The sequence below is a fragment of the Cimex lectularius genome, unplaced genomic scaffold (genome assembly GCF_000648675.2).
Source record: "Cimex lectularius strain Harlan isolate CLEC.00 unplaced genomic scaffold, Clec_2.1 scaffold58, whole genome shotgun sequence".
Lineage (NCBI taxonomy): Eukaryota > Metazoa > Arthropoda > Insecta > Hemiptera > Cimicidae > Cimex > Cimex lectularius.
Window position 1 is genome coordinate 183,594 of NW_019392696.1, and position 27,753 is coordinate 211,346.

The 27,753-nt window shown below is 34.9% G+C and overlaps 2 protein-coding genes and 1 non-coding gene across 4 annotated transcripts in view; 1 reads left to right on the top strand and 2 right to left on the bottom strand.

Annotated features, from left to right (window-relative positions):
• LOC106670598 (MAM domain-containing glycosylphosphatidylinositol anchor protein 2-like) overlaps positions 1-27,753 on the bottom strand; it is a 531,551-nt gene that overhangs the window by 175,049 nt on the left and 328,749 nt on the right. The gene's annotated exons all lie outside the window — the stretch shown is intronic.
• LOC106670639 lies at positions 11,406-17,206 on the top strand. Its single transcript, XM_014401156.1, has 3 exons — positions 11,406-11,558; positions 14,220-14,346; positions 17,042-17,206. The coding sequence occupies exons 1-3, from the start codon at positions 11,471-11,473 to the stop codon at positions 17,142-17,144; spliced, it is 318 nt and encodes a 105-aa protein (XP_014256642.1). The 5' UTR covers positions 11,406-11,470; the 3' UTR covers positions 17,145-17,206.
• On the bottom strand, positions 19,094-19,171 carry Trnaa-ggc. Its single transcript is given in 2 exon segments — positions 19,094-19,129; positions 19,135-19,171. It is a non-coding gene; the product is annotated as a tRNA-Ala (tRNA).

The window sequence follows — 27,753 nt, forward strand, 5'->3', positions numbered from 1 at the left end:
ATTCGAGACCCACAGTTCTACGCATTTTGGCCATAGTATGTCGAAGTACGTCGTATAGATTAAGAATTTGTTCGTTTATCTTGCATTCGTAAAAAAAAGTTCGTAATGAAATATCCTTTTTTTGACGACTAGTTTTGATTTATTAATCATTCACAAAACTGAAGAAATAACTGGGTACTAAATGCAAAGTAGAGAAGATAATACTTAAATTTTACCTATATTCGCAAGAAAATAATTTTTTTATAATTCAAATTAAGTTAAAATGGTAAAAAAATGTTTGTTTTTTTAAATTTTGTTGTACATTACAACTACCTTAAAGTAGGTAATAAGTAAAGTTAATTAAAACAAAACAAAATTAAAACCAAGAGTGGAGAAAACACCCATTGGTATTACTCCAATGTTACAATAATATTGTTTGTTCAATTGATACGTGTGTCATTATCACTTTCACTGTCATCACCATCACTTCCTAGGAGATCTCGCGGACATTGTCTCTTCAGTCGGCGAGGAGGGTGTGAGGGATGCGAGGTTTCTAATATGTTGGTTTACGTTAATTGGGAGGTTTTTATGAAATTTACGGTAACGGAAACGTATTTCATCTTGTACGAAAGGAATATGTAAATCTGTATGTGTAGTTTGGTTCGATACATAAAATGGAGCATCTAGTATTTTTCGTAGTATTATAGACTGGGCAGTTTGAATGCGGTGGATATTGGAATGTTTGGCGGAACCCCACACTTCCAGTCCGTAAGTCCAAATCGGCTTAACTATGGCGTTGTAAAGCAGCTTTTATTTTTGAGAGGTAAATTAGAGCGTTTGTCAAGAAGTCGTGCAAGAATTCTAAATCGTGTCATAACCTCCCGACGTTTCAGTCTTGTGTGAGGATTCCACGTCAGGCGTTTGTCGATGTACAATCCGAGGTACCGCACCTTGTCCGCAGTTGGGAGGGGAGTATTGTTTAAGAAAACAGGGGGGGGGGGAGATCTTTTTACGAAGAGTGAAGGTAATGTGGGAGGATTTTTCTGTGTTAAATTTTATCCTTTTCTTTTTACACCAAGACTCTAGTAGTATGAGTTGTTGTTGGAGGTTTCGAGTGGAAATGACAAGATCGGCGTTGCTAGAGAGGATTGCCGTATCGTCTGCAAATGTGAATGTGGTGGTTTCGGGATGAGATGACATGTCAGCTGTGAAAACTTGGTACAGTGTAGGGGCCAGAACGCTACCCTGAGGACCAGCATGGATAGGAAAATATGAAGAGAGGGAATGGCCTTCAATGACTTGGAAGAATCGGCCAGTGAGGTAACTGTGCAGTACGAAATAGTAGGTGGACGGAAGGATGCCCTTGAGCATGAACAGCAGGCCCGGGTGCCAAACTCGATCAAAAGCGCGGCTTACGTCAAGAAAGGCTCCGGAACAGTACTGTCCCATCTCAAGGGAGGATGAAATAATGTCCACCACGCGGTGACACTGCTGGACAGTTGAGTGGCGGTTGCGAAAACCAAATTGATGGTCTGGGATTATGTTTTGAGAATTTAGAATCGGAAGAATTCTTTTCAGTAGGAGTTTTTCTAAAATTTTACCCAAAGTAGGTAGTAGACTTATTGGCCTGTATGAAGTAGTACAATGTGTTGGCTTTTTTGGCTTAGAGAACATTCGAATATACGAGTGTTTCCAAGCTATAGGGAAGTGGGTTGTACGAAGTACAGAATTAAATAGGTATGTAATGAATATGATGGCCTTTTTGGGAAGGCGTTGAAGAATTTTGGGGTAATAAGATCAAAACCTGGGGCTTTCTTGGATTTTAGGTGTTGTATGGTAGAATGAACGTACGAAGGTGAAAAAGCTTTTGGAGTTCTGAATAAGTAGTACAAGTAAGTATAAATGTTTAATAGTAAATTTCAATCAATTATTGCGAATTGAAATAAACTGCAAATATGTATTATGTAAATTACCCTTTATCTTATACTTAGTTATTTTTGTAGACCTATAGCTAAAAAAAAAGGAAGTTTCATTTAAAATTTCCTTTATAACAAATTATAAAAACACAAAAAAATAGAAAAAAGTTCGAAATAATAGAAAATTTTTAATAAAGTATCTGTTAATCAGGAGATTAATGATAATTAAATATTTTTGCTCCTTATTCAAAAAAGTTGAGCGGTACATGGAATATAACCAATTTTTGAAAATTTATAACGATAAAATTCATTTGAGTTTGATTTGGAGATTGATTAAATAGAAGGGAATTGTTCATGGTTTCTAACTTGTTTGTTTGATGATTTCAATACTTGGAATAAACGAACTTTGGAAACAACAACAAATTATCCTCGGTTTTTGTGGTTCAATTATTACTAAACTGTCGAAACTTTTGTACCAAAAGGTTTTAGCTTCAATTAACAATGACTGGGGATTATATTAGCGTATTGTCTCTCGTAATCCGTCTATCTGTGGAAGCGACAATGCCGAGTCGTATCTCTTGCTCTGCATTCTCAATTAACATATCGCCCAACTGCGCTTCACCTCATCCAATCTCTTATCGGGCGTATGCACTGTCTCACGTGCCGCTATCTACCCGCACCTAGGATTCCTCGCCCCTGTCCCACCCTACCATCCCAATTAAATTCTAATCCGTTCGAACTCCTCCAATCCTCATTATGGTAACTCCCTTTATTTCGCTAATCGCATTTATTGCCCCTAACGGTACGTGTACAATATGAAACTTCTCAAGCGATACTTTCCTCGCTAAGTCTAAACTCCATTTGCATCGTTGCTACCATCCAATATTTACTGCCCTCTTACCTGAAACATACAAAATATCATATTAGTGTATTTAGTATATTATCACATATATTCTTTTATAACCATATATTTATTATTATTGGTAAATAACGCAAGAAGTTTTTGAAAAAATGGGTTCCCTGCCTTACTCATTAGCTTAATGGATATCTCTAGACCACTAGTTCTATTGGAAAGATGTGTAAAACTGGTATGCAAATGTCTGGAGGGAAATAACAAGCATAGCCAGTACGTTCCAAACCGTGATCAGACCCCAAGCTGTAAACTGTCATTAATTATATGGAATTGGGACGAAGTCATAAAAGCTCTTGATTTTCCAATAGCAGGGCTAGTTGATGGCCTCAGAAATTTTAAGGTGGTTTCCACCGTAGTATGACATTCATGATTGACAAACAGACCCTTTATTTATAGGGCAAAGTTGCTCAAAGTGGGCCGTACAATGCCAGACGGTCATGGTTATTCGTAAAAGCTTATTTTTTTACTCGCTCTTCATTCTCATGTAACTTACAGCGTTAGAACTGCATCGTCGTTTCAAATCGTTGTCGATTGTATGTACAACTCAGTTAACAAAATTTTAGCGACGTTGAGCCGGATTGGCATATGGTTTGGGCGTTGCAAAGATAATTCAGTAAATGGCGCTCAGAAAAGAGGATGTTTTTCACCCGACTCATAATAAGCTATTCAAAGTTGATACATGGACATCTACTCGTAATGGAAGTACTTTTGACCCATATAATGCCACACTGTGTAGCTGTCCATGAATGATGAATGACTAGCGGTTTCATCTGGAAAAGTTGGTTATCTGTCATAAAAATCGTAGATCTGGGGAGAAATAGAAACCAAAGTTAGGAAGTTTCAACTTACAACGATGTCATTCTATTTTATAATAGTCATTTGAATGCCTTGTTAGCATCATACGTTCGTTTCAAGGATAATTAAGTAGATGGCCCGTGTATAGGCAAATCCTTTGAATCCAGTTAATTCGAAAGTGTTCCTCGACATGGCCTTAGATAGAGTTAATTTTCTTAGTTGTAGGACATATATTTTTGGATAAGATGAAAAACAAAGACAGGATGCCACGCTATCATCAGGTTTGACGGTTTGGTGGGACTTATACAATGGCAAACAGTTGTGGTTGTCAATGAAAGGTTTTTTTGTAAACTCTTACTTTGTTTTCTTTTAAAAATTGTACGGAAAACTGGCCAAAACGGCACTGGTTGTAGGGTTGTAGGACAGAAAAAAGTATCATGATAAAAAAGAGATCGGGTAAGTCTAAACTTGTGTATCGGCAGCAAGATTTGTTAAGTCCTCAGACAGCACGTCCCGGATAAAAAGCATGGTTTTTCATCTCACACAGACCGTACGTGGATGACTTAGTTTTGCTGCAAAGTCGTATTGCCCCATAATATACATACAGTAAAATATTCTGCTCCTCGTCGAAATTAAGCTGCCGATTTCATTTTGCCATAACATTGTCACTTTTTGTTCAATTTAAAATATGTTTGCACCATTATTCTCAGCGTAAAAGATCCTTTAAAATGATGTGTCAGAAGGTGTAGGGTTGTATTTGATATTTTGGAGTTGAACTGAGCCTGAGGTACCCTGTATAATTTTTCTCCAAAAAAGGTAAAAATTTGAAACTAGAATAAACACGTGTTTTTCGTTTTTTTGATAGCGTCATTGGTTCAAGAGAAATTCAGCCGGGCTGTCTACAAAAGACACCAGGTAAATAATATATCCAAAAAACCTCATTGTTTGTGATTCAAGGCTTGTTTTACTATAATTTGTACATGTTTATATGGAATAACTTTCCAATAAATAGAACAAAGGAAAAACAATATTTTCTCAAAATGGAATTATATAAATTTGATTTCTTCATAAAGTAATCATTATTTACCACTTCGTTTAAAAATTAACAAGTATAAAGGCCGTCATCTTTCATTCGAGTTTATTCTCCGAAATCTGACCTCCATGTAGATATAAAGTTTAGAATGTACATATAATCCAGCAATTAAAAGCGAAGAGTGATTATACAGAGCGAGTAATCTTGGGTCTAATTGAGGCTTTGTTAAGAAAACGAATGGGGAGGTTTCTGGGGCGTATGCGGTCGTTGTCGGGAAGGGTGATTGGTCCTGGAAGAAGAGTGGATTTGGGGGATTTCCTCTTATGTAGGGGGGAGGGTAGGTAGTCTAAAACTAATCCCAGAGGGTGTTCTACAGATTAAAAACGAAACTGGAACCCAATCATTTGGCCGTTTTAAAAATGTTTATGTTCGCCAAATTAGAATTTAATTAAATCACAGTATAGTAATAAACTGAAGCTGTTGATTAAGCTCAGGGTTTTTTAATTTTCTCCTCATCCTCCCAGTAGAAACACCAGATTTAAGAGGATTTTGCAAGTTATAAGCATTTTCCGATTCTATTTTTCCCAGCTTTCGTTCTACAGGGAGCTGCTTATTTCTTCTATCACTCGCAAATTTGCCCTTTGGCTTTAATTTTCTTCGAAAAGAATTTTCATTTTGATTTAAATGCAAGTTTTTGTGGCAATTTCCAGCCGAATTTTTTCAATCAGCTCGAACTTGGCTGATGAGATTGATTATCATCGAGAAATCTGTGGAGATCATTTTGGTAATTCGTCTAAAAACTATTTCAAAGACGTTCTACTATTTTTTTCTTATAATAATTCTTAAAATAAAGTTGATTATTATCCATTGTATTTATTTATTAATTACAAGCATGCTTAAGATTATGAATCTATACATGCAGGGAGCCCGACATTCTGAATAAGTCGTTCACTTGTATGAATAAAAGTTCAAAAACAGTAGCAGTTATCAGGATATGAATAAATTATCAAGAACTTATAATACAGCCAAGCACAACAACAAAACAAGAAACAAAAGGAAAATCAAATAATGTAAACAACAAAATGAGCAAGAACATGTTTTGTAAAGGTTAATAACAAATAAAATAGTTAAATTACCAAATTCCCGCAAGTACAAGGTTGTTCAACAAGAATGAATCATTTAATTCGCATAGCTTGTGAAGTTAAGAAGTAAGGCTGGCTGAGTTGGACAACAAAATTCGAATAAGCAAGTCAGAAAGGTCTATAAATTAGGCAGTTAAATAAAATATGTGAAAGGTCTTCCTTTTCGGCTAAACGGTATAGGAAGCAAAACGAATTAGGATCAATCTTGTATATCTGCTTGAAAATAACAAATTTTAAGCAATATCCTATCTCAAAATGAGCCTTGTTCAAGAAGTAGGGACTAGCGCAAAGAAGATTCTAAAGTACTTGTAATAATAACTGCTATAATTAAACTCTTAATTTAAAGGGGTCTTTTTTCTGGTGTTCGTTCAACTTCTGTAAGGTAAACTATACTATGAGTCAGTTCATTTACATCCTGTCGGTACCACAAGTCAAAACAGGCTCATTATCTGTGATACCCAATTGTACTGGGCCATGTCTGATGGTGAGGAATCAAGTACCAGGAGTCTATAGTAGCAAATTCTGGGTAGCTTCTCTGGACTCATAGTACTAGTAACTCACAGGACTAGTAACTTACATAACCATCTCAGGACGTGGTTCAAAACAACTGATGAAATATGATTTAAGCCAGTTACAATAGAAATCGTTCAGTTCCGGATGGGGGATTTTTGAACTGAAAAAAAAATTAAAGAAGTTTATTTGGGCCTGATCTAGTGAACCAAGATATCTTACACCTCTCACAGGAGTAAGTATATAATACAGTATACAGGATAAAGCAATTGCAGGGAAAAGTTTAAGACGAGTAAATGAAAGAGAATATAGAAAGATATCAAGATGGAAAGATAGAAAGACGAAAATATATCAAGATAGATAGATAGAAAGAGAGAAAAGAAAAGTGTGGGAGAGCGAAAAAGTGAACGACATCAAGATGTAAAAAGAGATTTATATATAGATAGATAGAGTACACATAAATATCAGAAAATTGTTTTATAGATTCAATGTACTTAGAGATATTTTGCGATCAAATTAGTTAAATATNATATATGTACTTGGGGTAGTGCCAGTAATAGTGATTTACAAAAACTTAGTACCGCCCAAAGCATTATCATTAAAATCATAATGAACAAACATCAGATGTATAATAAAATCCCTTTATATGAAGAATTTAATGCTCATAACATAAAACAATTATTTATATTATCTTCCTGTATTCATGTGTACAAATTAAATCTCTATAATTGTACAATAATTACCATGAACGTAACAAGCGTTATTCAAACAATACTAATGTAATTTTACCAACAATTAAAACTGAAATGCAAGACATTCTTACATTGTTGCTTTAAAATTTGCTATTAGGCATCAAATTAACTTTAGTAATTTTTCTAATGGCAATAAGTTTAAAAAATTTGTAAATGTTAATATCTTACAGTTGCTTTTTGATAAATTATTTAAATTAATGTACAGTAATAATAATAATAATAATGTATTTTTTTATATTTATTTGTGTCCTTCTTTAGACTATATATATTTCATTCAATCTGACATTTAAATATATGTATATTTAATTTTCTTATTTACATAGCCTACGTTACATATATCTATCTAATAAATTGCATAAACTTTGCAACTCCAACTCTCTACTCAAGCTCTGCTTGCTGAGAGTTGACTTCATTACTACAAGATAAGTAATAAGTAATAATTATTTGCATTTTTATAAATTATTATTAACATATATATATTTTATTCTTATGTTTATTTATTATATGTAATATTTTGAATGAAGCATCTAAATAAATAAATCTAAATAACATAAACATAGTGAGTGGGTAGTGATTGCCTTAAATAAGGTAAAAAAGAGATCGAGTGAGAGAGAAAGGGAATGTGATAGAAAGGGTTGAAATAGAAAAAGGAAGGTGGTACGGAATGTTAGATAATTGGTATATTTAAACGTTGGATGACGCAAAAAAGCTATAAGCCTTACAGGATTTGAAAAAAGACGAAGAACATTTTAATAAACTTCCATTAAAAATAAAAACCATAACTAAATTGAAATGTGGGCTGAACTAATTACATAATTTTTGACAAAAATGAAAAACTAATATGTTTGTGTGTGTGTGCTCACTTTCGTAGTATGAACTCAAAACTTGTGGTTGCTTTGTGTATGTTTATACATGAAAGTGTGAATAATGCGTGAAGGAGTGAATCAATTATTAATAGAATATGTGCGTAGTAGGAAGGATTACTTCCCTCAATAAGACTAATCTTCCCTGAATTGATTAAGTTAATTAATTAAAACATTTATGTGGTGAAAAGTTGGAGAGGTAAGAAATAAATTAATGTATTATTCAAAGTCATTAGAGGATCTTCCTACCAGTTAATGATAGGTTTTTGCATTAATTAAATCCGGAGTTTGTCTGGAAAGGTTCCAATTAAGAAGGTGGTCGGGGCGAGGGTGACAAATTTATCCCAATTAACTAACAAGCCGATTACCGATTGGGACTGATGAATAAGAACAAAGTTGTCTTGATGTCGTCGCATAAAAACGAAGTGAAAAACCGAGTCCGAGGACATAAGGGGCTTAGGTGTGTGGAAGAGATGTAACAGAAAGGAGGTGGCAAAAACTCCGAGGCAATCACCGGCCCAAGGAATGATAAACGAGGAGCGGACCTATTAATGACCCTTACTCGTTCATCATTGCTTCTTCGCTCTTCCACGCCACTTTATCGCATTTGCATCCTTTCTCGGGTCATTTCATCAACCGAATCATTATTATATCCGATGAGAACGAAGTTTCATTTGCTTTATAACCTTCACACCTTCGATTTATTTTTTCCTAATCCACAATGAAAGAAAGTTGAATTAAAATCTGAAACTGTAATAAAAGCCAGTCGCAATTTTTAAAATCAAGGGTAAATTTAAAAAATTCTGTTATACATTTCCCTCTAAGAACCTGATAAAGTTTGCAGAGCTTTATCACATCATTGGTAAATGCATTGTTTTCAGCCGTGTGATTATTTTACTTATTGTGTAAAAGAAGATCATTTGGCTCCATATAACGAGTATGCATGAATGACGGCGAATTGTGCTTGAACATGGCAGCGACTATTGTTTTCCATTTTTCAAATGTTGTATATATTATTGAAGTACTTTTCGTTTGGTGTCCTTCTGTTTATACAGAGAAGAACGTATAAAAGGGAGTGTGTAGGCGGAATATTGAGACCCTGTTGATTCTCAATTAGATTATTTATATAACATATGTGGAGGATGATGGACCTGATGGTAATCCTCTTTAGGCCCCGTTGCACCAGTCACGGTTCAAGCCAGGTTCACTGGAACGTCGTTCACAATTTGAACGAAATTCAGAGAAGGGAGCGTTGCACCATGTGCAGGGGACCGCCGTTCAGCTGATCGCTGTTCAACCAGTCGTTGGTACAACTGATTATAGCCTTTTTGTACGGTTATAGCTATACGTCGTAGTTTTTCATTGTTCGCATTGTTTGCTGTACCGCTTTCCCTAGTCTTTTTGTGTTGATTTCATTGTTGTTTTTTTTTTACTGTTTTTTATTTTTTCAATTCTTTATTTGTTTAACCACTTTAATTTTGTTGCTTTTATTTTGTATTTTATTTTTAGCTATTTCATTGTTTATTGAACCACTAGGTAGTAAGTTTATAGTTTTTATAGTCTTTAATTAGGTTTAGTTTAAGTAGTTTTTATTGTATTTTATTTAGTTTAAGTAGTTTTTAGAGTCTTTCAATTAGTTTTAGATTATAGTTTTTATCTATATCCATTGTTTGTTTCGTTGTTCGTGTTATTTCATTTATTATTTCAAAATATGTATGCCGTAAGTGCCAAACAAAAGGCAGACTGTTGGCAACAGATTACAGCGGAGTATAACTCTCATGGAGTTACTGCGAGAAGCAGTGCCGTTTTAAAAGGAAAGTACGAAAATATTAAGAAAAGAGGAAAAAAAAAACTTTCCGAAAAAAGTGCCCATATTAAAAAAACTGGAGGTGGGCCACCACTTCCAGCTGACGACAGTCAGGACAAAGTATTAATGGATATACTGGGTCCGCTTGACCAATTACTGTATTTCAATTAATTAGAGGTTTTAGTTGAGATAAAAAAATGTCAGTGTCACGAGCGGGATTCGAACCTACGATCTTCCGACGCGTTTGGGTATTCCGTCATTTTCAGTGTTTTGCCTGTGTTATTTCTTACAAACGAGCAAGAAAACGACCAAACTTAATAAAATACGTAAACAGTTTCTTACGAAAACTAAGAAAGAGAAGATAAAACTAGAGTGGATTAAGACTCATGGACCATTTCGTATTAGCTTCGTCTACCTACAACGCACGAAGATTCATTTCAGATTTATTCCGTTTAATTATACTCTGTTGATTTGGTCTGTCACAAAATAATCATCGACTAATAAAGGTAGCGAATTGGCGAAACTCCTCTGACATACAAAATCAACGAAGATGGGCTGAGATATGAAGTTCGGCGACAGCTATTTTACACATAAAATATGTGAACATTGTTTTTGGTCATTGACTTTATTGAAAGAAAATTAATAAAAGAACTACTAGTAGTAAAAACTAGATACATAGCTACATTCAGTACTTCTTTTCTACAAAAGTTTGTAAAAAAAAAAGCAGGGCAAATGATCAGCCACGACTATACTAACAAAAACAACTACGATATTCTCACGGAGTCAAAGAAAATGAAATATTAAAAGGAACAATTATCTAGTTGATCTTGAGTATCTTGTTGAAGTGGTTTTATTTTTGAGAGGAACGTAAAGTATTGAATTAATTAATCTTTATGTAAGGTATTGGTTGAGATAAAAAAGACAGTGTTACAAACGGGATTCGAACCAACGACCTTCGGCTAGATACGCCGCTGCTCGACCACTTGAGCAATCGTGACCTCGATCCACTCGGACAACAACTTCCCATCTCAATCCCACCTTTTGAATTTTCCCTCCTTTTTGCCATTTTTCAAATGTCGTGTAATCTATTTGATTCTCGGCGACAAATGCAATGGCCACGGAGAACTTTAGTGAAGGTATACTTCATTTTTACTTATTAAATTCACTAGTATAAGTGGTCCGCTTGAGCAATTAATATATTTCAATTAACAAAGGTTTTTAGTTGAGATAAAAAAAGTCAGTGTCACGATCGGGATAAATTGAAACGTTTATCATATGATCTCGTGAGGCTGACAGATAGTTTCTTAAAACTGTAGAAAGTAAAAATCGTTATTTATCGTTTATCGCCGAAATATGGTATATAAGAAAACATATCGCAGTTGTTTTGTGTACGATTCAGAATAGAAGTAAAAAAAAGTCAAATTAACAATTGAAGTTTCGGGATGAGTGAATTTCACCTCACAATCACATACGAACGCTGCACTCTTATTGTTCACAATTATAAAACAACCTAATATCAAAATAATCAGTTAGATTATTTGATTTTTACATAGCTGGAAAACGTTATCATTACGGATTATTTCTTATTTACACAGATATTAAAATGAGGGCGCGCAAATTATTAAAAACCGTAACGATCTGTTTTCGCTGATGGTCCCTCGGGGTTATCACAATGCGGGTTTGAATGTCAGACCGATTTCATTTTATTTGCTCAGTCGTCTATTGAAGACTAGTCGTAAACGTCGTAACGTAACACAAAAATGCGTACGTTGTTTAGCTTCGTCATGATCGTTTTGGTCAACGTGGCCATAGCGTTCGTCTCTTTACAAGTTGTCCCACGTCCGTCTGGTAAGCAATCCAGGTTTCTAGTTCAATCATATAATCCAATCTTTCTTTTATTTTGCCGGTAGATTGAGTCGTCGTGAAATTTTATATCTATTTCATGCAAGGTGACGATGTTTCTCCTTGCTCAAAGTAGTATTGATTATTATTTGGAGATTGTTTCAAACATTTAACAACAAAAAGGTTTATTCAACCTATTAAACTAGTCTAATTATGAATTGAGAGAATGAAAAAGAATGAATTTAAATGATTTGGACTAAAATACAAATAAAACCTTTAACGTAAAGTTTAAAAGTCTAAGGAGGATAGCTAGCGTTTTCCGGACGAACAGATGGTTTTTGGACTATTTTTCTTTACCTCCAGGTCTACGTGCTAGATTTTAATATTGATGGCTCGAATAATCTGGATCTTAGTATAATCTGGGTGAAGAAAAAAAAATAGATTTTACTACAAAGCGTTCGACATATTTTAAGCTCATCCACAGGGCCAATATTAATTACACATTATCAATGCATATTTGTACAATAGATTCAACACTCAACATGTTATATGTGTGTATGTATATAGATCAAAATAATATTAAATATTTTGTTGAAGTCGTGAGGAGCGGTCAAGAATAAGGTAGTTTAGAAAAACGCCTTTTTCATTTTTTCTCGATGTTTCGGCCGTTATTCGGGTCATCTTCAGAGGATAAACTGTGGTGCTATTGTTTTGGTCATATTGGTTGCGGGTAAAAGTGTTGTGAGACAAAAACCAATATGACACTACAAGAATAGCACTACACTTTATGCCCTGAAGATGATCCGAATAAAGGTTGAAACGCAGCAAATAAATTAAAAACGTGTTTTTGTAAACTATCAGATTATTGGCCGCTCCTCACGACTTCAACAAATTATGTTACAACAAAATATGTTATAACAGTTCACTAAGCAACTCACAATCTTAAATATGTTTACACATTGACATAATTAAGTTTTAATAGATAGTTTCAAATTATTTGAAGACCGAACCAGTCCCAACATTGCAAAAGATCGTAACACTATTGTTATACTGTAGGCTTTCCTATCCCTACCAAAATATTACAAAAATCCTCTTTTCAAAAATAGTAAGACCTTTATAAATTGAACTTAAGCCCATGGTATATGTCTGAATATTACAACTATTATTTTCCATTTTAGAGTGTAGAACCTCTTTTATCTACTTTTTTTGTTATTTCAACATTGGAAAAGCCAAACTGATGCCTGCTTGGTAGCGATAGTTGACAGTTCATACCATTTCGGGAACTATTAACACAGTCAGAAACATGACAAGAAATTTTATTTTTTATTTTGTTTTTTTGACCAATGTATTTGATTGGATGTTCTCTACACGAAATCTGTTTTTAGCATCAAATTTGTAAAATGTAATTAAAATTATGTTGGCAACAATGCCTTGCCAGGTGGAAGTAAATGTAAATCTTTGTTAACTGGAAGTTTGACATGTTTCAGTACGTGTTCGCTATTTCACTGCACACGTCCCAAATGGCAGCAATTTAATGATCAATTGGACGACACATTTTGTGACTTCACACGATACTCATTCTTACTAAAAATACTATCTTTCCTACCTTCTGGCTAATCCAGAAAGTTTCAAGAAACTTATTTATAAGTAATATATTTATTATTATGACAAAACGTTTGAGTTCAAAAAGGAAGATTTCATTATTTTTGTGTGTTTGACGAATAACCAATGTGTTCACAGTAGCCTCTTTCACAGATATGTAATAATTTATCTATCAGATACAAAAATGAACATGTTTTTCAAATAGAGATGAGGACTTCTTGAATATATACCATATCCGGGATGTTATAAACTTATTAAGTTTGTTCTTTTTGGAAAAAAGTTTAAGCTCACAAGTTATTAATTAGAAACACACTATGCCACCATTGATTTCATCAGGTATGAATGGTTTTAAATGTGGAAACATTGACAGTCGAAGGCACCTACACCCTTTCAGCTTCCACTGTAATGTAGAAATCGTGGTTCATATGGATGGCGTGCCATCTCGCTTTCGCTAGAACCAAGCTCTGACCCACTTTAGTTGAATGTAGCACCAAGTGAATTTTTTCTACATGTTAAATACTGGCTTTGGCCCAACAGTACGGGTTTAAATTGCGTATGGCCTGTTTGAGTCTGGTGCAAACATCTCTGACTCTTGGTCATCTTTGACCGATATTTAACTTTTATCACATTTAACTAAGAAAATACCAATAAATAAAAAAGTTACCGCAAAACTCTTAGCTATTGTCAAAAATATTTTTCATATCAGGCAACATGCTTAATAACTCTCGAGCGAAGTACTCTACCAAACAAAGCAGTATTGTACATACTTTGGTCCAACAGTATGTCAACCACTTATGGTCAATTCAGCGGTGAAAACCAACTCTCTTTTTCGATTCAGGGTATCCAAAGGACTAGCAAGTCCCAAAGCAAGTGCATTTGTGGCGTCAGTGAATGAGAGTTGGGATGTTCTTTCTTTGCTGTTTACTCCTCTACAGCCTTATATATATCCAACAACCCAGACCCAGATAACTACCACAGTTTTACCAAGGCAACAGAAATTATTGCATGAACAGCTACTTTTTGTAAAAATTTATCTATTTAACCATAAAAGGTCTTTATTTGCAGATTGGGACAATGCGTGTGAACACAATGGAGCATATTACAACATCGGAGAAAGTTGGGACGGGGAGAATTGTACAAAATTGACGTGCGAATATCTGAACGAAACTAACAATATGATTTCTACGATGGGGTAAGGATGAATTTGTACTTTAGATTCGAATATAATTGACGGCCAATTTTAATTTTTAGATACAGTGTCACTTGTATCTAGTACCAGGATTTTTTTCCAATAAAATATTTATTACCATCTGTATAATTATACAGTTTGTGATTTTATGGAATATTATACATATTTACAATTCGCTATGATTTGAGTAGAATTAGCAACCATTTTTGTTCTTCCAACTTTACGCATGGAATAAACCTTGGTGAGGAGGTCCCAGGGCCATCTTCGCTTTAGTCCTCTGACGGGTTTATAGGGAGGGTTATGATCGATTTGATAGTGATGGCTTGTTTTGTTTCTGAGAGTAAATGTAACCGGGTTGCATTTGTTTTCACTAATTTTTATCTTCTAGTTTCCTCCACGTGTGTCTGGAGATTGTCGTAGGCGATTGCAGGATCGGGATCAGAGAGTTGAGTATGTAGTTGGGAGTCTGAGGTGTAGAAGAGGAACAGGAGTAGTCCGAGCACACTGCCCTGTCGCACTCCCGCTCACGCAGGATAATAATTAAAATAGTCCGACCCTTGGCAAACTCGGAAGAATCGTCCTATGATGTAGGAGTCAACGATTAGGAATAAGGTATTTGGAAGAACGCGCTTTAGTTTCTATGAGTACAGTAAAGCAGTACTTACACTCTAAAGATGAGGATATATGGTCTACTTCATCTGTGAAGCATCTGCTGGGTTGTGGAATGTTGAGAAAACCATATTGGTGGTCTGGGAGAAGATTGAAAGAATTATGTGTAGGAATCAATCGTTTTAGGAGGATCTTCTGAAATAAGTACAATATTTTTGTACAATATACACAATATTTTTGCCCAATACCTTAATGAGATTCACACCTCCCATCCTGACCTCAACAGTGCTTCTAATCAAGCAGAGATTCATAATTACCTCATCGCCTACCAAAACTCCTTCTGACGTTAAGCTGGTCGTCACTTTACCCGGTTGTCGAATTGCAAGTCACTGGCTTTCCCATCATTACGATCCGAATCCCCCATGAATTCCCTAAAAAGGCATAATCTTCATCACGGACCTATACTATAGTATAATCCGTACTAAAACTCCCCTTTGCTCTGGTAATACTCAAACATCCTTCATCTTAATCCATTGCACGAAAATATGGGCAAGTAAGTATTGCTGTTTCCTGTTCAGCTGAAAAAACCCTTAGAACAAAAGTTGTAGAGAGTAAAATTTACGAAAACATGGCGGTTCAAAATGTATGCATTCTTGAAAATCGGGAGAAAGATAAAGTGCAAAAATTAACAAGTTCTCGAATTTTTTCATTTAATGGTGAATGACTGAAGTTTGGAAAACGTTTATAAAAACCATCTTGTTCAGCTTAAAATTTTCTAAAAAGAAATGTGTAGAGATTAGTGACCGTTATTCGATAGTTATTCAGATATCGTGAGATTTTTGATTCACACCCGACCGCATCTCACGATATCTGAATAACTTTCTAAAAAGAGAGGACCTGGCTCAGGTCTGTGACTTAAAAGGCTGAGAAAACATGCATTTACAAAAAGCCATTTTTTCGTTGCATTGCGGGAGGTAGTAATTCATTTTTGATAAGACGGGATAGCCGAGTTTAGAATTGGAGATCGAAATGATGTCTAGATTTTTGCCATGTGGCCCTGATTGACATTCTTCGCTTAGGAGGCTCTTAATATGTGGGGGGGAGGTTATGATGGCTGTATATCAATTATCCATCGTTGACCAACTGACGAGGATGATGGTCAGCAGAGTTGAAGGAAGCCACAGTCTCGTCCAGTTCGTCAGGTGTTATTAGGTAGATTTTGTTTTACAAGATGAATGCGGAATGTATTCCAGCTCTCCACAGGGAGCAGTGATTTTGGTTTTGTTTAAAGATCGGATGGAGGGATAAGGTACGAAGAAATGATCGGAGTATAGGCCACATGGGTGAGTTATTGAAGTAGGTAACGGATCGCTGTTAGAAAGAAGTCTATGAGGTCGGTAATACGATTTATGTGTAGAAATGTGTGGTGGTTAATGACCGTTAATCGATATTTATTTAGAAATGGTGAGATGCGGTCTGGTGTGATGTAGGTTTCTGAAACCTACATTATACCAGACCGCATCTCACCATTTCTAAATAAATACGATTTACGTTGGTTGACCAATACCTGGGATTGTCCGGAGAAATGGGCGACAAAAGATTTGAATGTTGCTTATAGTGCGGCTAGGGGAGTTGGTTACTCCGAAGCCCCATTGAAGTTCTTTAGCGTTGTACACGATGGAAGTTATTATTTTGTTGGGTAGAAAATACGGATGCCATTGGTATGGTTAGTGATTGAAAGAAGACCCTAACAGCCGTGTTGTGTAGGAAGTTTGGGGGTTGGTTGAGACGATGTGTTGTGGTATTGTGGATAAGACAGCTGTACCCCGTGGATCGTCGGGGTGGTCCGTTCTGTAAGTCTTGTATCCTGATACGTACAGCTTTTTACGTTTCATCAAATTAGTTTCCGTTATGAGCGCTATATGTATATGTCGTTCGTGTACCCAAGATTAAATGAATGCTTGTGCAATACCAAGCCGTGTTGTTTATCCTAAATGCTGTATACCAAATATAATATGTGTCCATAACTCATACTTTAAATAATAAGCATTTTTATAAATAAAAATTGACGGCAAATTTTAATTTTCAGATGCGGTACCGCATTATATCCAGGATTAAATGAAAGCTGCTCGTTGGTGTATCCAACCTCTTTGGGTTATCCTGTATGCTGTACACCAGTTATATTGTGCTGATAACTCATACTGTAAATAATATATTTTGACAAATAAAAACTGATTTAATAAAGCTGAAAAAATGTGTTGTTCTATCGTAAAATCACATTGAACTGGTGGGGAATAATATCAACGCGGAAATCTTTGCAGAGAAAATCGTCCAACAGGAGGATGTTTCGATAGGACAACAATTTTTGTTTATATTGAAGAAAAAGCAAAATCTTGTTAGTAGTATCGCGTGCTTTTACCAACTTTTTCCCCTCGGCTCCTCAAGAACCTGTTGCTATATCGGAAAAGTCGTTCGGCCAAGCCGTGTTTCCCAAAAGCCGAGCCGACATCTGCGGGGTTTAACGGCCAAATCGCGGAGTATGAGATTTTCTGCTATACTGACATGAGTCTTAAAGATGCTCCGCGCCAACTTTTATGAATCCCGAATTTTTAATCATGATTTCAATTTTTACATACATCCGTTTTCTTCCACAACAACAGTCAATTTACATATTATGAAATCCTGTTATTTACATCTTCCAACATAAATTTTACTTTCACTTTGTTTCATATGTTTATCCTTGCTGCACTTAATATTAATCTACACAAGTAGTATAACTTCATATATTATATTAATTTTTAACTGTTTTTTCCCTACAACCGAATGGTTTCTAACATATTTAATATATGTTAAGAAACATTTATGCTTTTGAACTATCAATTCTTTGCAATATGCACTGGAACGTACATGTTTTCAGATTTTTTCCATATGTTTATTACGTCCAATTGGAAGCAGGTTGAAATATGTTCATAGACACAAATCATTATGATCACGTGACAATATTTGCATCTACAGCTCAGTGGAAATGTTAAGGAAACCCTGAGTGGTGTAACAACGATATGTCCAGATCGTTTGAAATTACTTACGTGCGTGTTGCAGGGTTCCTCGCTTAGTCCGCTCTTATTAATGTATAAGCTAATAGGCTGAATAGATATTTAATAAATAAATATATTCCAAACAGCAGCTAAATTGTTTTCTTTAAATAAAAACTCTATCTATTTGTTATAAGTTAATGTAATTTTTCAAGCCTAGGAAATTTGTGTAATCAATGCAGAAAATTGCCGGAAAACAAGGGCTGGAAGAAATTACATAGTTTTTTTCTAATAAATGTAAAATAATTATGCACAAACTATGTCGTGTCGGTAGTTTTAGTTGGTTTATCTTGCTTCCATTTTGCTTGGCATGAAGAGCCGAGGACTGATTTATTGCGTCACGCCATCACAACTGATATCAATCTTTTGATTGTATCAAAGAGACGTTTTACCATCACATTTTCACCGAATCCCTTGTTATAAATATAATACGCAACGTTTAAAAAAGGCTTCATCGTTTGAGTATTGGAGTTGTAAATTGGAAGGCGTAGGGCTGCTGGAAAGGGAGTGCTCACACCTGCTCCTTTCCAAGGGCTGTGATTTACTGGAATCCTCGGTTGTTGTCCCCACCCCCGGAGGATCTTTAAGAGCCCAGAACCCGTAATCGCAAAGGGCTAGTCTCGTCGACTTATGAATGGAGTTTAATTAGAAATCCTCAGATATAAATTTATCAGATTCTGCCCAAAATGTATTTCTCGAGTATTTTAAATTTTCCTAGCAAAAATCAAATTGTTTAATTTATATGAACCTCAGATAAAAGTAATTTAACACAACATTTTTTTGAAGTTATATTTCTTTAAAATTTGTACAAATCTTGTTATCGTTTTTAAAAGATATCGGTGACGCAGTGTAAAACGCGATAGTATTGCATGCCAATAAATTATAATTATCTTCAAATGTTAAATAATCTACTGCATGGTTGGTGTTTTGCATTCTGCAGTCAAAGAGATTTTCAAAAAAACTATTCTGTAAAAATACTCTTTTAAAGATAATTTATATTTTTTTCAACTAATGTAATGTTTTTGGTTGATAAATGAATAAAAAGCTAGTGCCACGAGCGGGATTCGAACCCACGACCTTCGGCTAAATACGCCACGCCGCTGCTCTACCACTTGAGCTATCGTGACTTCGATCCGGACACCAAATCTGCATCACAACCTACAACCGTTCGAATTTTTCCTCTTTTTGCTCATTTTTCAATTCTCGTGTAATCAGTATTCCATTCTCAGCGACTTATGAAGTGGCCATGGTGAGCTGTTAGTGATATAATTACTTTTTACCCGATGGTTGTGGTTCGAAACCCGCTTGTGGCACTAATTTTTCATCTCTGCCAAAAACCTTAACTAAAAAGAATAATTAATTGGAAAATTAATATGGACAACTATGACCACTAAGCAAATATGGATTAATTAGTAATATGCTTGGAGAGCCATTTGCTAATTATTTCATGTGCCCATGGTTCTATGGCTAGTAATTTTGGTTGAAAGATGGTAGAGGTGGAGTTGAGAACCATTTCATGGTCGTAGTTTGCCTTTTATGTCTATTTCCCATCTTTTAACCAAAATGTAGAACTATGCAATATGGCATAGGTAATTAACCCGTATTAGTTATTTTAACCTTCTCAGAACTTTACATAAAGATTAATTAATTGAAAGAAGTAATTTGGCCAATAGACCACTAAATATAATGGGGATAATTTACATTGTTGATTTTTGAAGGTTTGAAAGTAACAGCTAGCATTACATCAAATTGAGAACTTCAAAATCCAACCCAAAATTGAAATACAAAATTGTTCGAGGTTCTTCTGTAAAAATCTGAAAATGTACTTAATTACAACTTACAAAAATTTCAATATCAATTTTATACCATGTGTCATGGTTAGGTAGTTTTAACATTTAACAAATGTAGTATTTTTCTAGGTAGTCTGCGGGCTGATGAATTTGTAATTCGGTCGTTACAAATCATCCTGGTCCGCCTATCCTCGCTACGTTGGTATGTCAGACGCGTTTCGGAATTTCACCATCTGCTTTTTTTCCATTTTGATTTCCATTGTGAAAATATTTCTGTGTTTCAGAAGGTAGATATTTTTTAAATGCCATTTATTCACTTTATCCGCGTTTCGGCATCTTTTGTGTCATAGTAAAGCTGAAAAATGTAATTTAATTTTTTTAACTTAACCAAACATAAATAATCTGAGAAAGTTGGGTTGAGATAATGATATATAAAAAATCGACTTTTTATTTTAAAATGTCGTTGATTTTTGAAAATTGTTTCTTGCAGAAAATCTTGAATACTAAACGTACAAAAAATTAGCCTACATTTAGCAAAATTCACTAGTTTTCGTGGTCCGCTTGACCAATTAATATCTTTCAATTAATTAAGGTTTTTAGTTGAGATAAAAATTTAGCAAACTTTTCGTATGTTTAGAATTTAAAAAAAATGAAAACCGATAATGAGAACGGTTATTTTTCTTTAATTCATTTACTTTAGTAAGCCTATAAATGAATAAAACGGTTAAAAATGTATGTAACCTTTTAATGTAAGGGATTCTGTATAATTTAAACATTTAAAATAACTGCTAACAATCAAAGATTTTGACTTTCTGATATTCCAGACTCAAAATATTACACATTGTGATAGAACTAAAGAGGTAAATTCTGAGATGACCTCATCGTCCTACCTTAAGATTGGGACTCATGATCATATATGCCAGTTGCATATAAAATAAGGGAACTATTACAAAGCGTACAAAAAAGTAGCATGTCTTTACATCACCGGTGATTAAAACAATACCTACAGCTGCAATGGAACTGTTACCGTTCTTCTCAACTGTTCTTTCACAGTGACTGAGGAACTGAGAATTCATCGAACAGTGGAAAGAAAATCTAATGCTGGCAATACTAACATATTCGAAAATTCACTAATTTCGTGGTCCGCTTAACCAATTAATATATTACAATTAATTAAGGTTTTTAGTTGAGATAAAAAAGTCAATGGCACGAGCGGGATTCGAACCCACGATCTTCGGCTTGATACGCCGCTGTTCTACCACTTGCGCTATCGTGACCTCGATCTCGGACACCAACTTCCCATCTCAACCGCACCGGATCGAGGTCACGATAGCTCAAGTGGTAGAGCAGCGGCGTATCAAGCCGAAGATCGTGGGTTCGAATCCCGCTCGTGCCATTGACTTTTTTATCTCAACTAAAAACCTTAATTAATTGTAATATTCGAAAATGTTAACATATATGCCAAAACCGTCTCTGACATATCTGAGAAGACACTAGAGTTTAAAAAAACATTCAATATAAAATTGTAGAAAGGACGTTTAAAAGAAAAAAATTCTAGAGCTGTTCAGTATTTGAACGGCTCAAAGATGGGAAATAGTAAAAGAATAAACGATAATAATAGACAAAGAATAATATGGAATAATAATAAGGAAGATTAATACTATGAACGCCACATGGCCCTGGGATCCTCCACTATCATTCAAACCAAATTACCAGGCATAGATACTCTACACTATCACGTAGTCAGGGCGGTTTTTAGGCAAAGTCTGGAACTCTCTAATACCCAACAAAACCAATTTGGATATACAAATAGCTTTATTTTAGTAAGTTCCAGGTTATGAAGGAATTTCATATTACGAAGCAGCAGACTCTATAGACAAAAACCCCTCGCGACAACACATAGGCCGAAATTCCTTTTGTAGCGTAAAAAAGAGGCACATTATTAGAAGGCAGGAATCTTGGGAAGAAAATCATCAGAGCTCGGACACAATAGGCGAAAGTTTAAATGCAAAAGGGAAGATGGAATATTGACGTTTTCCAAGGGAAAAATATTACACTTTACATTTGATTAAATTTTTTATCATTCGGGGACTTCATTCTTTTTTCGGGAAAAAAAGGAATAATAAAACATCAATATTGTTATCCTAGTCTGATTTCTGGTAAATATGAAAATGAAATTCAAATGTCAAAAAATCCCAATTAGTTTTGTAAACATACAAATGAGATGAACAAACCTTTTTCAAGTAATCGATTTCGAACCAAAAATGACTTTAAAAATCACTTTTACGAAAACTATTCATTTAATATTTTCTTCGATTTTATTTATTTATTCCATAAAAAAATAACAGGACGCGCTTGAGATTTTGAAAAAGCCTTTTGAGGGGCGTCGTTGGCCGCAACGGTTTAGGCGTTGACATGGCGCTCATCAATGTAAGGTAAAGGTCCCGGGTTCGAATCCAGCGACCCTGCATTCGAACCCGACATACATACAAGTCGGCTTTTTTCAAAAACACCGGCAGAACGTGGGTTAATATATAACTTCGTACTTGAAACACCCAGGTAAAAAAATCCTTTAGTTTCAAAAACGTACGAATCTATAAAAAGTTATGTATAGATTTTTGAATATAATATAAATAATTCAATATAATTAAATAATTTTAATAAATTATGAAAACATAAACTACTTTATATGAAATATATGGTTGATTTATGAAGTAATTTTCTGAAAATTGTAAACACTAACATTCAGTAAATGTTTTTATATTTACCGGTATCTCCTTTTGTTCAGCATACACAAATAAAACCGCATGAAAACCTTCCATTTGCTCTAGTCAGACCAATATTTAAAAAAAATAAAATGCGATGAAAATTTAATTTTTTTTTTTAATTGCCAAAGAATTATGTACACATGATTGTGGTCATTTTTTAAAGTGTTTTTAACAAATTTGAGAAAGTCCTGAACAAACGGCTTAAAACAATATACTTACATAACGTTATTTTTTAAATTAATAGCTAATAAATGGATGGAGGTCTAGATGCGAAAATAAAATTATTTTTAAAATGTATTACTTAATGCATAGAAGTCTTTGCACTAAAATCTCTCTTTTAAGCGGAATTTTTAATAAAGTTTTAAATACAAAAAACAGTTAATTTTATTTATTTATTTATTTTTTTTGTACAATTGTGAACAATTGTAAAGCCTTTAATAACAGTATATTTCACTTCACTTATGAAATAATGTTTTATATTTAGCAACATCAACTCTCGTTTAGAAAAGAAAAAGAAGAATGAAAAACCTTCTCTTTGCCCTGGTCAGATCATATATCATTTGAAAATATGGGAATGAGATCGAGAGAAAAATCAACTGGTCGTTAAAGGAGTGGATCGCAAGGTACGAACGAAGCCAATTCAGCAATCTGTCGAAATAGGTCTCTTCTTCCTACTATTTTAATGGTGAGGGGCGCTCGCAGCTCTCTGTCATAATTTGTCACGATTCCTCCACGTCCTCGGGGGTGGGATGTAGGACGTCAAGCAATAAATCTACCAGTCACACTTATCGACGCGGATTGACGCAAATGTATACGCGTCGTTACGAACAGGTACCGGTGGACTAATCGAACGGGAAGATTGTCGGATGATAAAATACTTCAAAACTGGGGAAATCTTTCCTAGATTGTAGAGTAGGGAAAATCTCCAGCGATTAGTAACTGTCCTCGTGATAAGGGAAATCTGCAGCTTATGCAATTATAAAGTGGGTTGTTGTCTTTAAATCGCATCTCTGGTAAATAATATTTGATGGGAACATGATGATCATAATATTCAATAATTATTGTTTAATGCAGATGGACTATATCGGTCAAACAAAAATACCTTGCTTGCAATGAAAGCAAATTAGTAGAGTTGGACAGTTTTTATAATATAATGAAGGGAATAATAAAATGAAAACGGTGGAAATAAAAAGACTATGAAACGTAGATAAAACGTGAAATAATAAAAACGTTACTTCCTTGACCAAAAATAAATTTATTACACATTTGAAAATACATACAAATTATAAATGAAAATAAATGGACCTTTGACTCGGTATGAACAAAATAATATTTCAATATAAAAATGTAAAAACGAAATTACAAATTAAATGGTACTTACTCAATTAAACTTCAAATGCAAGGGAGGTTTTCAACGGGACCACTTGGGGGCGCCGGTGGCGGCAACGGTTTAGACGTTGACTCATCACTGTAAGGTATAGGTCCCGGGTTCGAATCCAGTGGCCTGAACCCGACATACTTACAAATGAGCTTTTTTTTCGAAAACACCAGCACCCCGAGGGTTCATATAACCTCGTAGTTGAAATATTCTCGTAAAAAGTAAATAGATAAAAATCGGACAACGGGATTCAATTCTCCCTTGTCTCCCGACGGCAAATCTTTTCTACCGACGCTCCGTGGAGAGAAACTTCGATGTCAAAAAAAACCTTCAACTTCAATAAGATAATTTTGAGAGAATCGGAAAAGGATAATCGTGGGAAATTTTATCCGCCGTTCGACTTTAAAAAAATACTTTAACCTTCAAACGGGATTTACAGAAAGTTTCGATTTTGTATTTAACCAACTGTTCAACTTCAGATTTTACCATACAAGAAATATTGTAGAATGTAAACAATCAATTTTATACAACAATAATAGGTATAAAGCCAATTTGTTTTTATTTCTATATCTCCCTCCTGGAGTTTCAGTTTGTCAACTCCGATTAGGGCTGAAAACAGGATTTAGCAGAGAAAGGGTTTGTATCCGGTGGGGAAGTGTAAAGAGGGTCCAATAGGAGGTCGGAGTGCAAAGGTCGCTCTCAAGCCTAAGAGGATTACATTAGAAGTCCAGATTTCCTACCTTAGTAAACACCTCCCCTAAGAAAAATAAAACAATTTTGTGATCGAAGCATTCTGCCACAAGCTTCGAGGTTATTTTCCCATTAGAAAAAGAAATGAAGACTCAGCAAGCTGGGAGTTTATAGGCGTGAAATATGTAAAAAGGTTTTTTTTTCCAAATAGGCAATCGGCTTAGTGGTAAGAAAGGGAAATATCCACTTCCTCCTCTGGGATCATATCGTTGAGAAAGATGATCCTCCACCCACGACTCCTATGAATTGTTCACATCCCCGGAAAACTAGACTCCGGTCAGACGGAGGAATCCGTACTTTATCCCCTCCCCTCTAACCAGGACTTCAACTTCACCCCGGCAGCCTTACATTTTCTATTATTATTCCCTTTTTGTTCATCCTTCCATTCGAGAGGATCGACGCTGGCGAAGGATGTCGTACGCAGGATTATATAAAAACTGAAAGAAGATAGGAACGCTTGGTTATAAACCCAGGAAAATCCCTGGAAATCAGGCTTTAACGTCGTTATTTTACTTGTATCGTGGATATTTTCTCAAATACACTTAGTCGTCCTTATCTTCGTTCTTATTCTTATCAACTGTTCTGTTGTTTTTATTTGTTTTTTTAGAAAGATACAATTTCTGTTGATAATAATTGCGTCAAATTGGACCTACTTTCGTGTATTTATTATTTGTGAAATTTACTATCATTTTAACACAACTTAACTGAAGAAATTGTATGATTTCTTCTTGGGTAGTTTGATCGTTTGTGATCAACCATTTGGTCTGATGATGATGCCTGTTGGACCTGCCAAATGTAGTGAAAAACGACCAAATATCGCGAAATATCGCGCGATATCATTGATCAAGCGTCGTTGGCAGAAATGGTAAGACGTCAACACCGCTCAACACTATACGTTCCGGGTGCGAATCCAGAGGTACGACACCCCCCGAGTTTTTATATAACCACGTAGTTGAAATACCCTCGTAAAAACTATTCAAAAACGAAATATAAACAAATGGTACAAAACGTTCGTTCTTAAATCGGACACTAATTTCGAATAAAAGTACTAACTTAATAGAAATGGTTATAATAGTGAGAGTATATAATTTTGATAGTTAAAAAGGATTGTTCTGCTCAGAAACCTTTTTGGCAGCAACTGCTATCACTGACAAGAATAGTTAATGATTAGAACTATCCTTTTCAAGTATTGAGGCATGAACTTGTCTCCAATTCAACAGTGTAATAAAATGACATTGCAACCATCTTAATTGTAGTCCTCTTCTGTTACAAGCAGATGTCCAAATTGAAAATTTTCTGTGTTTCTTAGTTAACATTTATTGACATCTGCAGATCCTTGTGTAGCTGGCTGTTTCTGAAGAAGGACTGCCACCCTTAATGCTTTATTTTTGAAATATCTGAACTTTAATCATTTTTCTCACTCATGTCTTCAAATTTTAGAACACCTCTTAATGGAGATAGATGATCTAGAAGAAACAAATTGAGTAGTATGTAAGATTTTATATAGAGTAATACAAAAATTTAGCATAAGGCTCAAAAGATCTGTATACGATATGTACTAATAACAAGAAAAGTATATATTTTATAATAACTTGAAATGTAAACAAAAAGATTTTTTTAATAGGAAAATTGCTTTAATGCTTAACATCCTTTGAAATTTGGCAGTATTCCTGTTCGGGAGGTTCAGAAAAAGTGAAAAGTAATCTACCTTCTTCCTCTGGGCAATGCTGTTTTAAATTAAACGAAGCGGAAATAAAAGGAAATGAGAGTATTATTTAGTATTTGTAATAAAAAGGTTTCTTTCGGAAGGAGGGCGTCATTACAGGACATTACCTTGCCGTGAATTTCTGGGGTTGAACTCGATAAACTCGACGGCCTATCTCGTTGGCGGACTGACGTAATGTCCCTAATACTCCGACCCATAAACTGATAAAGAATAATTTCTCCTAAGGGATGTAAAACTACAAGGGGGGAGAACAGCCCCAATACACCCCGGGTTTATTAAGAGTTAGATATAATATATGAAGGGGTTTGGTCACGGGCCAAAATAAAGAGTATTACAGAGCCGGAGAGGGCCCAAAGAATGTGCCGACTTCCGTAAACAAGAAGTGTTGATACATATAAAAAAAAGGTGTCCTGAGAATTCACGAGTGTAGGGAAAAAGGAGAACTTTTCTATGCTTTTTCCGCCCTAGTCTGTATTGAGGTCTCAAGGTGGTGTTTTCTATTCGGATCGACTAGTAAATACATATGTCGTTTTATTTTTCACTCCTTTTCAACTTATTTACAATGTCTCTTATTTAACAATACCACACACAATCTAAGCATTAAGATTTAAATTAACCTTTATGATTTATTTGTAAGCATTATATCGGCCAATCCCTTTCAATCAGATCATATCTAAATAGCCGATTTAATCTTTCTAGGTTATTGATAATCCAATAGTTTAAAATGTGTAAATAATTTTCATACGCGATTTTAATGAAGTAGCTGACTCCTCGGGACTCGCAGACGTGTTTTCATTCTCGGTTGGATTCCTGGGGATGCCAGGCTTTGTGCTTGTGTCAGTGTCTGATTTCAAGCGATCTAAGTGTTCTGATGAAGGTTGCGATAAGATCTGATGAATAGTCAAGGACTTTCGAAAGATGACTGAAAGAGATTAAAGGAGAACTCAAGGATCAGGTGGTTGGACGAAGTGAATGATCTCAGAGATTTAAGTGTGATAGGATGGACGAAGCCGGGCCCCCAACTTACAGCTCAAGAATAAATTCGATCTTTGCGTAATTATCAAATATATTGTACCATGTTTTTTGAAACACGTATTAATAACGACTATGTGTACTCATTTCTGAACAATTTTTTTTATATAGAGTTTAATTTTAAGGTAACGTAATACGTTATAATTTTTGGTGGATGTGACGAGGAAAGAATTTTCGAAAAAGATTATTTTGTATTTTGGAGGATAGAGATCGGTAGAATTTTAGCGAGTTGAATGTAATTTTTGAGATGGGATTTGGCTATTTA